General features: G+C 40.0%; 1 protein-coding gene across 1 annotated transcript in view; it reads right to left on the bottom strand.

Moving 5' to 3' along the window:
* Positions 1 to 14097, bottom strand: part of HSD17B12 (hydroxysteroid 17-beta dehydrogenase 12) — an 81182-nt gene that overhangs the window by 26615 nt on the left and 40470 nt on the right. The window contains 2 exon segments of the mRNA XM_056491924.1: positions 517 to 581; positions 5066 to 5173. Of these exon segments, the coding sequence (XP_056347899.1) occupies positions 517 to 581; positions 5066 to 5173 (173 nt within the window).

The raw sequence follows: 14097 nt of genomic DNA, 5'->3' as shown, positions 1-14097 counted from the left end.
TAGATGTATTTAACAACACTTAAGCAAAAAACAAAAAACCACAGTGGGCCCAGTGAGCTACAGGAGTTTCAGGAAGAAAATAATGCACCAATAAAATTGTTCATAATCAGAGTTTTTGATGTATCCAGTACAACCAAGATAGTTCGTAATGTAGGGACAATCTAAAATGATCATATTTAAGTTTTGTAAGTGCACTATGCAGCTTTCATCCATAAAATTGCTTGCTTGCCTTCAGTCACATAAGGAGCCCCCCAGCACAAGCTAAAGCAGCTCATAAACAACAGCCAGATGAGACCAGGAACAGGGGCAGAAGAAGCAGGAAAGCGTATGTAAACACCAAAAAGTGAAATTGCCAACATGAGCATTGTGTTATGCTGCTTAAGGAAATCTCCAAGCTTTTGAACACTTAATTCTAATCAGAAACCTCATTACGTGGCTTCCTTAACCAAACCTAAATACTTCTGTAATATCTGCTAACCACAAAAGAACACTAAAAGGCACCGCAAATGCACTTACCTTCTCCAGCTCTGGAATATCAAGAAAATATTCAGGATAAGCATAGGACATTCCCACATTGTTGACTGAAAGAAAAGGATGAATCGGATCACTTGGATGCCCCCTGATTAATGACAATTTCCAAGCAATGAAATGTTGCATTTCAGACATTCTAAGTGCTTTGGCCAAGTGTCCTGCACTGCAAGCATCCCTGCGCACACGCAGTGGAATGCGGGAGCACACGGACAGGCCATTTTCACGTGTAAGCCGTAGTTCTCCCATTGTTTACAAGCTGCCCTAGCCAGCACCTGGCCCCACAGCTCGGGGGGCACGCCGCTGCCTCTGTTAGCAGGGGGGTGTCGCGGCAGGGAGCAGCTGCCCGGCGGGACAGCGGCGAGGCGGTCTCACCCGTTTGTCCCGGTCAGTGAACAGCCCGAGCCGCTCCGGGCGCAGGCAGCGGCCGGCAGGTGGCAGCAGAGCCCGGCGGGCCGGGCGGGCGCGCCCCGCACCCCGCACCGCGCCCCGCGGGGAGCCGCACCGCCCGCCTCCCTGCGCGGAGATTCCCCGCGGGAAACCCTGCCCCGGCACCCCCGCACCGCATCCAACCACTGCAACCGCCTGCAGGCATTTCTTACAATACTTTGCACTCGCCCGGTTTTATTCTCGGACGTGAAACCGATACCCATTCTCTAAATCCCAGCCCCGACAGGAGAAAACTTCTAATTCTGTTGGAAAACAGTGCTGCTCTGCAGCCTTGAAATCCACACAGCACATTGATATGGAGACAAAAAGCAGCAACCCAAAGGGATCTCCGCTTCCTAAGTATCTGTTGTTCATCTTATGCAAGTGAATCGCGTGACATGTGGTTGCTGTGGCAACATTTTACATTTATATAGTGTCTTACACCCCAGAGAATCCCAAAGTGCTATGTATGCTCAGCAGCACTGTGCACCTCCAGGCAGGAGTCTGCACGGGGACAAGAAACGTCATCAAAAGGCACTGATGCCTTTTTCGAAAAATAAAATAAAATAGCCCCTCCATCTGTGCCAAAAGCTATCGTTTTAAGACCCAGCCTGAAAGATAATTTAAGTATCAACAGGGATGCAGAATGTGCAAGAAACAGGAGAAAGAGATTCTGGCAAAGTGCGCCAACTTCATTCAGAATTCCCTCAAGCTCTTTCAGTCCAGATCTTAGTGAATTTGTGGAAGTACATTAGTCATGCTGTATGTTTCCAATTTTTAACTTTTAAATAACCTTTAAAAATTGAGGTGAGGAATTGAGGGGAACAGGGGATTGGCAAATTCCTAGCCGACATTTGCTATATATAGAAAGAGTGAAAAGCTTTTAAAAGGAAGAAGATCCAGTCTTGCTACTGCCAGAGTGAACCAAATTTTTTCTTCTTTTCATCCAAAAATAAGCTATTTTTGGTTCCATCTCTCTGGAAAGGATTTTGGCTATAAATTGTAGCAGGGTTATGGGACTAACCTTGGTAATTCTCTCCAAATTTAGAATGCTTATATGATTCATGCTACAGAGACAGTCACGCGAAATTCACACCCCTTACTGCAGGCTGGTCCTAGATATGCACCTTTCCACTTTCTGCAATCATCTCTGCTGCAAGTTTGTAACAGACCATTAAAAAAATCAGGTTTTGGGTTGTACCACCATATTTTAACTAGAAAAAAATGGATAGCGACAGGGTAAGATACTGTCCAGCACAAACTCCTTTCAAGAATCAGAGCTATTTAAGAATGGCAAAAGGAATATTTCCCACCTCTGCTTGTTTAACATACTGCTGTAGCTAGCACATGTTCGAAGTCACTGACAGACGCTGTTTTGAACACACAGCAAAACATTATGCAAACTCTTTTAGCCTTCCTACGTGGGTGAGAAGAAGCTTCCAAATAAGAAGTTTACAGGGATTTCAATCTGTAAGTACTTTAGTTAGACTCTATGCAACTCCATAATTAGAAGCTCGTTCTTGAGCAGTGCATGTGGAGACTCCTATGTCTCCAAGTAGAAGGTTAAAAAATAATCAGCATTGATCACTGGCAACTGTGCTGTGCTACCTATGCTTCTCATACCTACTGTTCCAGATGAGACCTGAAAGAAGGAAATATGCTGGAACCTGAGAACTCAACCCTTATGATGGTTCTCATTTAAATCTGTTTTCTCTCACACAAACATGAAAAACACAGCTCAACAAAAGCTGCATTCTAGATTGCAACAAATATTACAGAATTTAAAATATAAGGCACTAAAGCATGAGAATTATTGCCATAAAAAAATTAAAATACTATCTTCCTGGAGTAGCCATCATCTATGTGGGAAAATTACATTGGCAAATGGTTTCTATTAATACAGCTATAACTGGGGGAAAGAAAATAACTATGTATCATGTAATCTGGTGATTTTGAACATAAGATCTACTAAAACTGCTAGTAATTAGTTAGAAGAGAGGTTTTTGTAAACCTGCACTGACAGTGGCTGCAAGGAAAAAAAAAGCTGAGGAACTCAGCTAGAGAATACACAACTCTACAGCATTTAGTTGCTATTTTTACCATGTTTTTAGCCAAGGTGCTCATGCAAATAAAAGCAAGAAACAGGCTCTGTTTAAGGAATGTGCTTTGTTTTCCTGTAATGAGCTTACACAAAATTTGACACATACACACTGCTTTAGTGCCCAGTTTGTGCAAGGCTATAAAGAGTCAGATTTTCATGATTTTTTAAATCACTATAACCTAATCACAGCCTAAGAAATAATAAAAACCCTTCCAGTGTGGATATGTAACTTGCACAGTAAAAGGTTTGGTGATGTTTTGAGACATTTAAACAACCTACCATTCTGCAGCAATTGCTACGTGACAGGCAGCTTGCAAGCCTTGCACCTCCCCAAGTGGATGTTGACAGGACAGATTAGAATGCACATTAATTTCACTTTTCAAAGTTTCTTTGGAACTTATTTCCTTCAGAAACAAGAAACAAAGCATTCACAGCTGTGTCACAACTCTCTTTACACAAAACGCATCCTTGGCAGTTGAAGGTACTCCAATGGCTTTGAAATTTTATAGCAATTAAATACTAGATGCCATGAGTTGTATGTACTCAAGTCTGTTAAAAGTAGTAGGGAGCATTCTGGGGTTTATCCTTTAATATTATTTTTTAATTGCATTTTTATATGCACTATTTTCTTGAGAGTTATTTTCAAATATTCTACAACAAGCTTAATCTACTAGCAACGAAGTTCATACAGTATATTACAGTATATTTTTAGTGAGGAGTGCTTTATCAGATGGCAGGTACTAATAGATGTCTGAGCCACATGATTTTTTTTCATGTGTTTAATCATCATAAGTTCTCATCTCTATATCGACCATAGTCAATGCACAGACATAATATGTTTCCAAGGGGGAAAAAAAAAAAAAAAAAACAAACCAAAACACCACTAAGCAATTGCCTCTACCCCACTGCTCAAAAAAAGATTCAGGTAAACTGCTGTTATGTTGAAACTCTTCTTAGCTTGTGGTAAAACATCTATATGAAATCACCTAAGTCTACATTTGATGAAGTAACTGGAGGGATCACTTGTCTTTTCAAGGACTCCCACACCACCTACACTACTGTGATGCAGCAAACCATACTCAGGCATATTGTACTCCTATCAGCAAAAGAAACACAGCTTACTAACATGGCCAGAAAAGGCTTAAGCCTTTTGAAGCAGGAGACAGTTACTTGATGTTCTATTATAATGACAGAATTTTAACAGCTCTGTAATTAAAAGTTCACGGTTCTCCCACAGAGCTCTACTTCTAAATTAAATGTCTCCTAAGATAAGTATGTGAAGTTTGCTTAGGATCTAAGATAGCATTAGGTCATAGAATCATAGAATAGTTTGGGTTAAAAGGGACACTAAAAGTCATTTAGTTCAATCTCTGTGACATCTTCAGCCAGGCCAAGTTGCTCAGAGCCCCATCCAACCTTGCCTTGAACGTTCCCACAGATGGGGTATTCTCCACCTCTCTGGGTAACCTGATCCAATGTTTCAATACCTTTTCTTTTTCACCTAATCTAAACCTACACTCTTTCAGCTCAAAGCCATTGCTCCTTGCAACAGTCCTATTACACAGGCCCTGTTAAAAAGTGTCCCCATCTTTCTTACAAGCCTCCTTTAAGTACTGAGCAGCCACAACAAGATCTCCCCTGAGAGAGACCTTCTCCAGGCTCAACAGCCCCAAGTGTTCACATCACAGACTGTGCAGTCACAAGCTTCAGTAGAAAGCCTCTAACAATCACAGAATAACACACTGAACACATTCAATAAACATTACAAATTTCTAGAAAGTAGGCACACATGCAAGCACTGTTGTGAGGTTAGACTCCAACACACCGTCTCATGTAGTGTATCAACAGCAAGGTAGAAAACATCTCAAGCATGCAGCAACATAGCCTTAGTCAGACAAATAATATCTTTTGTGAATTAGTTTCAATAAACTTCAGTATGGGAAGAAGTTAGTAGGCATGTCAAGACAAACCACCACAATGAAAGATCTAGAAAGATCAGATACAAACCTAAAACACCAATCTCTAGGCCTTCCAATCCTGCTTTGATTCCATTGTAAATTTCTCTCGCTCCAAAGTCCGCCACAATTACTTTTGTTTCCACTTTGTACTTCTCCCCTAGGAAAAAAAACAGTTTTGAAAAGTTTAAGTTTGAAATAGTTTACCATTCAGATATTAAGACTGAATCAGTTACTAGGTTTTACAAAACATTTTAACCTTTGCAATGGGAATCCTTGAATTTTAACATTACCTGCACAGAAGCAGCACATTAAACTACTTTTGGTAAGAAAAGAAATTGTCAAATGATTCAGCACATTTTGTTTGTAAGGGACAAGAAAGGTGGAGAGAGCAAATTATACACCTTTGAATTAAACAGAAAAAATGGAGAAATCTGAAAGCATATGTACACACCAGTATTCACATACAGCTCAACAAGAACACTTTTTTTCAATTTAAACCAAATGGCAAATGAGTTGCTTCAGACAATACAAAACAATTCTTTATTGCCCTCCATTTCCATTCTTACTTCTGGTCTCATAAAACTTTCGAATCTTTAGTTTTTTGAACATGTACCATAAAAGGAACGTGTGGGTGAACAAGAAGAGTGGAATTTCAAATTTGATCATTCCAAAGCCCTTCTGATGTGCTGTCATCTTCAGCCTTACTAGAACAGGAAAAATAAATGTAGGAAACTACATTTTGAAAGAGAAGGCGACAAGTAGTAAAAATATTCCATATAAAAAGCAACTCTGCTTTCATCAAGCTAAATTATATTGAATTAAAAACAGTACAATGTCCCTTCAGACTTCAAAAGAGCAGAATAGTAGCTTAACATTGCAGCATCTCTGTTCCGCTGCACTCGACTCCCACCCTAGCATTCCTTAAGGGACCTGTATACAGCTCAAGAAGGATTTTGCAGCACTTTGCCCCCAGAGCCATTCATAAAAACCAGTGCCATGTTAAAGGGAAAAGAATCATTCACAAAAAAGATTAGAAGCAGCCAGATTCCCATGATGCTCCTTCCCATTCAAGGGAAAGCCGAGACTCCCATGATCCTGCCATCCATTCATGCAGAATCATGAATCTACTGAACTCACGGGTTTGCTGGCTGCCTCCCCTCCCCCCTCCAATATCCCTAATGGCAGATGAAATTATTTCTGCTCTTTTTCCCATCCTCAACCTCTTCATCTCCCCTGAACAGCTGCATTGTTTAAAAATCCCCTGAGAGATGTTGCTATGTCAAATGACGACGTAAATAGCATTAAGCCCCTACTGCAGCAGCAGTCTTGTGATCGCGTCAGAAGAAAATCAAGTTCAACACTGGAGGGGGGGGCATAGAAATGGTCTATTTTTGAACACAGCTGTTCTAATGTTTAGCACACACATTTGTTTTTTTACAGGACACAGAATTAAGGGCAACGTTAGAGGCTCATCTCATACGTGCAAATGGACTGGATGGGCAAAGCCCAAGTCACACACTTTACACACGTGCTCATTTTTAACTGTTTTGTGGGATCTGCAGCTGTCTTCACTGCCACTCAGATGCTTTGTGAAATGCAAGTTATTTAAAGGACCCAAACACCATTCTCAAACTTGCTCAATTGGTACTGTCCTTTTTGTACTATACACTTTTCATTAGGATTGTTTCAACCCCTCTTCAAAGCTTCCTGAAATCACTACCGAGACACTAAGGAACAAGGCAAAGACAAATCTGAATACTATAAACAGAAATTATACTATAAATTATACACACAGTACTATAAATAGAAAACTAAAATAAGAATAATACTACTATTCATATGAGACCCTTCTTTGAGCCTTTAGAAAGCTAGCAAAGAGCCATTACACTTATGGTAGTTAAGCAATACACCTATAAAAAGCTGCAGCACTTTGTGAGCAGAAGGTGCACAGTACAACATATAAAAACATGTGAAAAGTAGAAGGCTGCCCACTGGGTATAGACAGAGGACAAGGTATTTGTGCAGTTGCTCAAGAAAACATGCAAGGCTGTCTTGCCTCAGCAGATACCACCAGGTGACCAAACTCTCCCTCCCCACTTTACAACAGCTTTCAGGTATCCTGTAACTTATGCATTCCCTGTGCTCTGTCCCAGAGCCTGCAATAGATGGGATGATCCCCTACCTTCCAGAAAAGCGTACAAGATACACCTGAAAAACCAAATGACAATGAATAGAAACTTGGTCTAGTAAGTCAGAGTACAAGTTGAAGTGGAGAGCAGGTATGTTCTGCATGAAAAAACAGAAAAGGGAATTTCCTTGATCTTAAGGATTAAGAAGTTCTCAAACAGATGGGCTAGAAGAGAGCAGAGCACATTCCAATTTTATCTGCCTAGAAGACACTGAGATGTGGAGTAATAGAGAAAGAAGCAAATAGGCTGTGTCCTTATCCAGGGTATCTAGGAGCGTCTGGGCTACTGCTGCCCAAGAGAAAATCTGAAACTCCTTAATGGAGCTTTCAGCTTGAGGACCAGGAGGTACTTGAGAGCCACAGGGAGTCAAAGGAGGGCATAAGCCAGTGTTTGCAGTTACAGCTAGAGGATCTGAAAGAGCTATTACATGCCAGCATGTCCAACATTTCTGATGATATTCTGAAAAGTGGATCTCATATTTTGTCTTTGGAAGTGGTATTTCAAATGCTCCGTAGCAGGAGACTAAATATTACAACCGTATTGTCAACAGGTGTGCAGGGGTCAGTCATCACCTGTCCATATGATGGGAAAAGAAATTCAGCAGATCTCCTTCACAATTCTTAATTCTGACACACAAGTGTCCTAAACATGTCATTTACTAAAAAACTCAGGTGAGATCAGTACTGACCCTACAAATAAGTTTTAACCTAAACATTCACATGCCCAGTTAATTTACAGAGTCTGTGTTTTACTTTAGCTAAAACATCTGATAATTTAGCAAGATACCAACTGTACTCAACAGTATCCTGGTAAACCAATAAAAGCAGATATGATCTTCTGCAACCACAGCATCATTTGAGAAGTTGTTGACCATGAACAAATTTTCACAGCTGTGGAAAGGCTGAATGAACCAACAGTCCCAATAGTGATAGGGCAGGCTGGTATACACACTGTACAAGACAAAAAGGCGAAGAGAATTTTTGCAGAAGATACTGGGATGTATTATTCCCAAGATCCAGAGGGCAGCCCAAGACGACAGACTCCAGAGGCACAGCACAGTCCGATACAGTGGTCATGGAAACAAAAGCAGTACATAAGATACACACTGAAAGGGGAGTATAAGATAACTGAAAAAAGTGCCTCTTTTTCCTAAAAAAGGATTTGCAGTGGTAAAAGAACTACTGACTTCCTGACGCATGTTCCCATTGTGCATTTCTGCACAATACAACATGAGATAGTCTGGAAACAAATACACTATTTAACTATATTCTTCACACCATCAGAAGTACAAACACTTTCACATTTAAGCCCTTGAAGGACACTATCTTCAGTGTCCTCAGAACAGGACTCCAAATAGTATCTGAAACCTTGGCCAAAATAAGCAAAAAAAATAAACCAACCATCTTGAGGAACAGCCAACAGGACAACACTTGCTGATTTCTCATCTAAGATCATCAGTTACAACATCAGGAGGTGCAGCAAAAGCTTAATTAATTCCAAAGACCAGATATGTGGGACTTACAGAAAACTTATCCAGTTCTTGCTATGCAAGGAAAATGCTAATCTAAACTACCAGGCAAAGTAGGGCACATCTTGTCTACTAAAAAGATTCACTTGCAAAACATCACCACATTACCTAGAACACTAGGAAAAAAAAGGATCACTCTGTAATTAAAAAAATGAAGCAGAAAGCTAGAAACTACAGTGAGCTATAACCTAAATAATAACAAAGAACTGCAGAATGGTTGAGCGGCAAGCATTTTAAATTTTTTTAAAAATCTGTTTTTAAATTTTTTTAAGCTTGCAAATAATTCAAATCAGCAGCCCCCCTAAACTGAAATCTTGGTTGACAGGCTAAGAAAATACTAAGGAAGTGTTCAGACACAGATAAACTGGGCTTGAAGGAAGGTTCTCCAAGAGAGTCAAGCCTGTGTACTTCAATGCAACAGCAGACACCAGTTTGGTGGCCAGGAGAAGCAGCTCAGTTCACCTGAGAGAAGCAGTGTCGAGGTGTCCATCATACACAGTCCTGCTGGGACACAGGAATACTACAACATCTTCACCCCTAATAAAATAACATTAGTTCTTGAACCGCCTGTTTCAAAGCAGTTTGCTGTAGCAGCTTGAATTTGCACCAAGAACAGCGAGGCAAATCCTGTCAACTTTGCAACAGAGAGGTTCAGGATACACACTGTAAGCAGGCAATGGGGATGGTTCTTTCAAGATCAGGGAAAGGACATTAAAAACTCTTGATAGAACTTAAGCATCTCACAACAATACATTCAAAGACACATATAAATATTGCCATCATAGTGATACAGTATGATGCAACAGCTTGCAGAAACATTCAGGATGGTCAGAGATTCTATGTAATAGAAAAATAGCTCTCCATTTTTCATCATACAGGAAAGGAGAATCAACTACATCCACAAACAAGGATGTCATCTTTCCAGTATCACTGCAGTGGTAAAACTCTAATCCAGCACCTAGTCTTCAGAAACAGTTTGTAACCTTTCAATATAGGGTAAGAAGCTGAGAGGTGAAAGCAAAACATGAAAACCTCCTGCTTTTTAGTACTCTGTCTATGAAGGACAGAGATGAAGAATTTAAGACTATAGAGTGGCTCCTGAGAGCTCTATAAAGTGTTTGGTTGGTTTTAAGGGAGAACCATTCATTTTGGGAATGTATCCAATTTGGGACTTTCAGAGTTCACAGAAGTAACTTACAGTGTCATCGATTGATGGAATCTGTTTTCCAGAAGTACCAAGTACTTCCAGACCAGTGATAGCAGACTATTATTACGCAGTGATATATTCACCATGTAGAAGCATGTTAAAATCAGCTGGGTATAACAAGAGCTAGTTTTTTCTGAACATTTTGAAGGCTGTGAAACTCTGAAGCCAAATACTATAACCTAAGAAATCACTAAAAGAGAGCTCTGTTGCACCTGTTGCAAAGGAAGGCTGTGCTGTTCCTGCATAGCTTAAGATGCCTGCCTACAATTTAACAGGGCTATATTTCCATAAACTTTTAAAGCATGTGCATATGAACAATTCATCAAGCACCTAGGAACAGGTTCCAATTCCTTTTATTTAAGTACACATGCAGGACTTCCAGGGAATTCCTTACATACTGCAATAGCTGCTCATGTAATCTCACAGAAACAGCTTCCTTAAAAAGAGTGAATATTTTTAAAAATTCCGTCACATAGAACAGTAGAGCAAGTAAAAAAAATGACAGACCAGACAGACCTTAATTAAAATGTTCTGTTAACTTTAATTTTCAATATACACAGACGTATAAAAGTCAGCTCCTCACTTCGCAGCTTTCACAGATGACTTCAGTTCTCCAAGCCCAAATCCCAAAAATCACTGAGCCATTGGGGTGTGTAAGCTTTACACAGTACTACAAAACAGAGGGAAAACACACTTTATTAATAGTTGCCTCCATTTGCTCTCCTCTGACTTCCACTACATCAAAACATATTACAATTTCTAAGACACACCAACCAAGTCAGAAACACACTCTGAGCAACACAGGATCAATCAATAAGGCCATTCACCCAAATATTACGCTCAGCTTTTCTAAATGAAGCTAGCTCTAATTACGGAGCCAAGGAAAACACAGAAGGAAGCGGGCTGTGCCGAGCAGCTGCAGAGGCTGGCAGCCAGGGGGGCTGGCAGCCGGGGGGCTGCACGCCGCAGCAGGCAGCGCAGCGCTGGCTGCAGCAGCTCCCCACGCACACCCACGCAGCCCAGGCACGGGAGGCTCCCGGGCACCGCACGTGCGGCCGCCCTCGTGCTGCCACGAGTCGTGACTCCCAGAATAGCTCTGCTCTCCGCAGCCCCAAAATAGCCACTCTGCCTGAAACTGCATAAGGAGTGGGTTAGGACACAGGCCCAAGCTGTTCCAGGGGGAAGCACGAGGTGAAGGATCTCAAACTCCCCTTCCCTCTCCTTTTTCACCAACACTATTTTCAAACCCCCGCCCCCAAGATTCTTTTTTTAATATTCATTGATGTATTTGTTTTTAGTAAGCATGAAGAGAACTATTTTCAATTTACTTAATCATTTAAGGAAGGGCATAGGGACTATTTCCCATACTTCCTGTAACATTTCTGTTCCCTTAATGTTATTATCACTGTCTGTGACAATGTGTACACCTGATATATGTATACATGAATTTTTTTTATATGTGTACACATGAATTTTGCACCACTTTTTGCAAAATGAAGTATAAATTCTTCTGAGAATTCTTCTAATCCTTATTAGAACAATAATTATTAACAAACAAACAAAAACTAACTTTTTTTCAGATTTAGGCTCAACAGAATGAATTTCAGAAAGACCAGAAAAAATACACTGCAAGAAGAATTTAGGGTCACTTACAGAGACTGAAAGGTGTCATACCAAGGATTAACAAAAAAAAAAAAAAAAAAAAAAAAATTGTGCCCTTCCTCTCAAGTCAATTTCAAGACATCTAAGTTAATCACTCTACTTGAATTCAAGCAAATTTAACAAGGTAAACAAGTTTCTAGGCTAATTCAGTGTTATCTTTTATACTTTCAATTCAGCATCCACAGTAAAATGATTGCTGTATCCCAAAGTCAGGCACTTAAAAGTACAAGTTTTCAAGGTTCTCCAAAGTCTTACTTGTAAGGGAAAAGATATTGTTAATTAGTTCACATCTACTGCTCAAAGAAATACAGTACCCAGGTCGGCACTGGAAGTGCCTAAGGAGTTAGAGCAGGCATACTTTTATCCAGTAGCTACACAACTTTGAAAATTGTTTATTGCTCATATTCAAGAATTTTTTTTTAAATAATTTGTTGTGCAGAACAAATCAACTGAATTTCCTTTCTCTATGAAGAGCTACTATCTAGCATTTTTTTCCTCACCACAACATACTCCTGAAAAAACACAGAAGCGATTATCACTGTTCCCTCAGCAGAGAAGCCTATCAGGGATTTTTACAGTTTTGACAGATAAAATGGACTTGATGTAATGGAACTTAACCTGCTAAAAAAGTACATGAGACTAAAATACACATTCATAGAAGGAAGTTGCAGAAGGAAGACAGCACTTGTTTGTACCACACAATCCTTTCTTGTGCCACAGAGGGACTCTTCCCTGCAGACACTTAAAAACCCTAATTTTAAGTTTCTTGGCAATAGAGCTTCCACCAATTGGCTTAAACCAGATTTTCAAAACAGACTTTCATCCAATCCAATGTGAAACAATCCAATAGTTATCCTTTCATGTGATGTTCATCTTATTCTACACTGAGAGTGATAAGCAACAGGCTGCAGCTTACATGTTAACAAAAGGTGTTTAATGGTCCACAGACTGGCACAAGGGCTCTTGTTTTGGCATCCCTAAAGGCTTATGTTACAAATACATTGTTAGCAGAGACAGACATTACATTTCTGAGTATTACAAAAAATGCAGTGTATCCCCCCACACAACTACTAGAGGCAGAGGCAGCAGTGACTCCAAATGTTTTCAGGGAAGGTAATTCCTGGTTGTTAAGTCTGGGTTTCAAAGTACCAAGGAAATCACCTGCCCATTGATCCAATTACCTAACATGTAAAACATTAAGACTCAATAAACCATTAGGTCCCAGAGTTAGTCCTGGTCCTACAGGTACAATATACAGAGTATGTGAGGAGGGGAATAGACTACTTCTGCTGTGTTTACATTCAGACAAGAAAACCTCGAATACCTAATTCACATTTCAATTACCTTCATACATTTCTTTCTCTGTACTTTCTGGGTTTACAAACTATTAATAAATACTGCACAGAAACACACTGGCAATGAGGTTCACAGCAAGCACCTTCTTTCTGGAAAAGGCTCACTCATTCCTGCCAGGTGTGCAAAAGCACCATCTCCTAGGGCTTTCCAGCTCAACTACTGCTTTGTGGAACCCATAACAGTGACCAATAAACTTCCTGGTTTTCATCTTTAACACCACCTGTCACATGTGGTCTGTTACTCCATATGCTGAGAAATTATATGGAAAGAAGTCTTTCTGCAAGGGTATCACTAGCCATCTACAGAACATTTTACTTGTGCCTTGTCCTACCAGACTGCTGCCTCAAAAACTCTTCTAAAGAGGTAAAGTAGTTCTATGACTGCATCTTGTAGCTTACAAGACATCTGTCAAGTGTTTCTCTAAGTATTCTGCTCAATTTCTTTAAATGAATCCAGACAAAACTTCACTGAGAAAATTCAAGAGAAGATGATTTTTAAAAAGGGACTAAGGGGGAGAAAAATCCAGCCAAAACCACTGAAGCAGGATTCTTCTTAAAGAAGAAAAAAATTACAAGTAAACTCCCTTTCCAATTGCTCTCTCTTTTACATCATGGTTCATCTATTTAATTTATTAAAAAATTAATAAAAATTAATTCAGTTTGAATCCTCTGTCCACTCTCTATAGTGCCTGTCAACTGCTCCTTTAGTGGTTCACACAAGGCAAAATCAAGAGAACTTCCTTCACTTCATCCAAGGGAAACTTTCTTCAGAGATGAAATCCAAGAGCTCATTTGGAGGTGAAGATCCTCACACTACAACTTTATGTGAAAGGTGAATTCAGTGCATCAAAACAAATCTAAAATATTTGAAGCCATTTTGTCAAGTCTAAGAAATATACGGGGACTTCAAGTATGTCAAGCTGAACCTGGCTCAGATGATAGAAGGCTGCAAACACATTCATTTACCTTAAAATAGACCACAAAAGGTCAGAATAACTGCTGGATTCACTTAGTCTTCACGTTAAGCTCAGGCAAGTGAACCGTGTCATTTCTGTGCAAGAAAAGTAAAAAGACACTCCCTTCTTCTCAGAGCTTGTCTGCATTTCAACCTCCTCTACTAAATGCAAATATTCTCACTTG

The sequence above is a fragment of the Oenanthe melanoleuca genome, chromosome 5, assembly GCF_029582105.1.
Source record: "Oenanthe melanoleuca isolate GR-GAL-2019-014 chromosome 5, OMel1.0, whole genome shotgun sequence".
NCBI classification, from domain to species: domain Eukaryota; kingdom Metazoa; phylum Chordata; class Aves; order Passeriformes; family Muscicapidae; genus Oenanthe; species Oenanthe melanoleuca.
The sequence above is the reverse complement of the archived record's forward strand: the minus strand, read 5'-3'. Positions and strand labels throughout refer to the sequence as shown.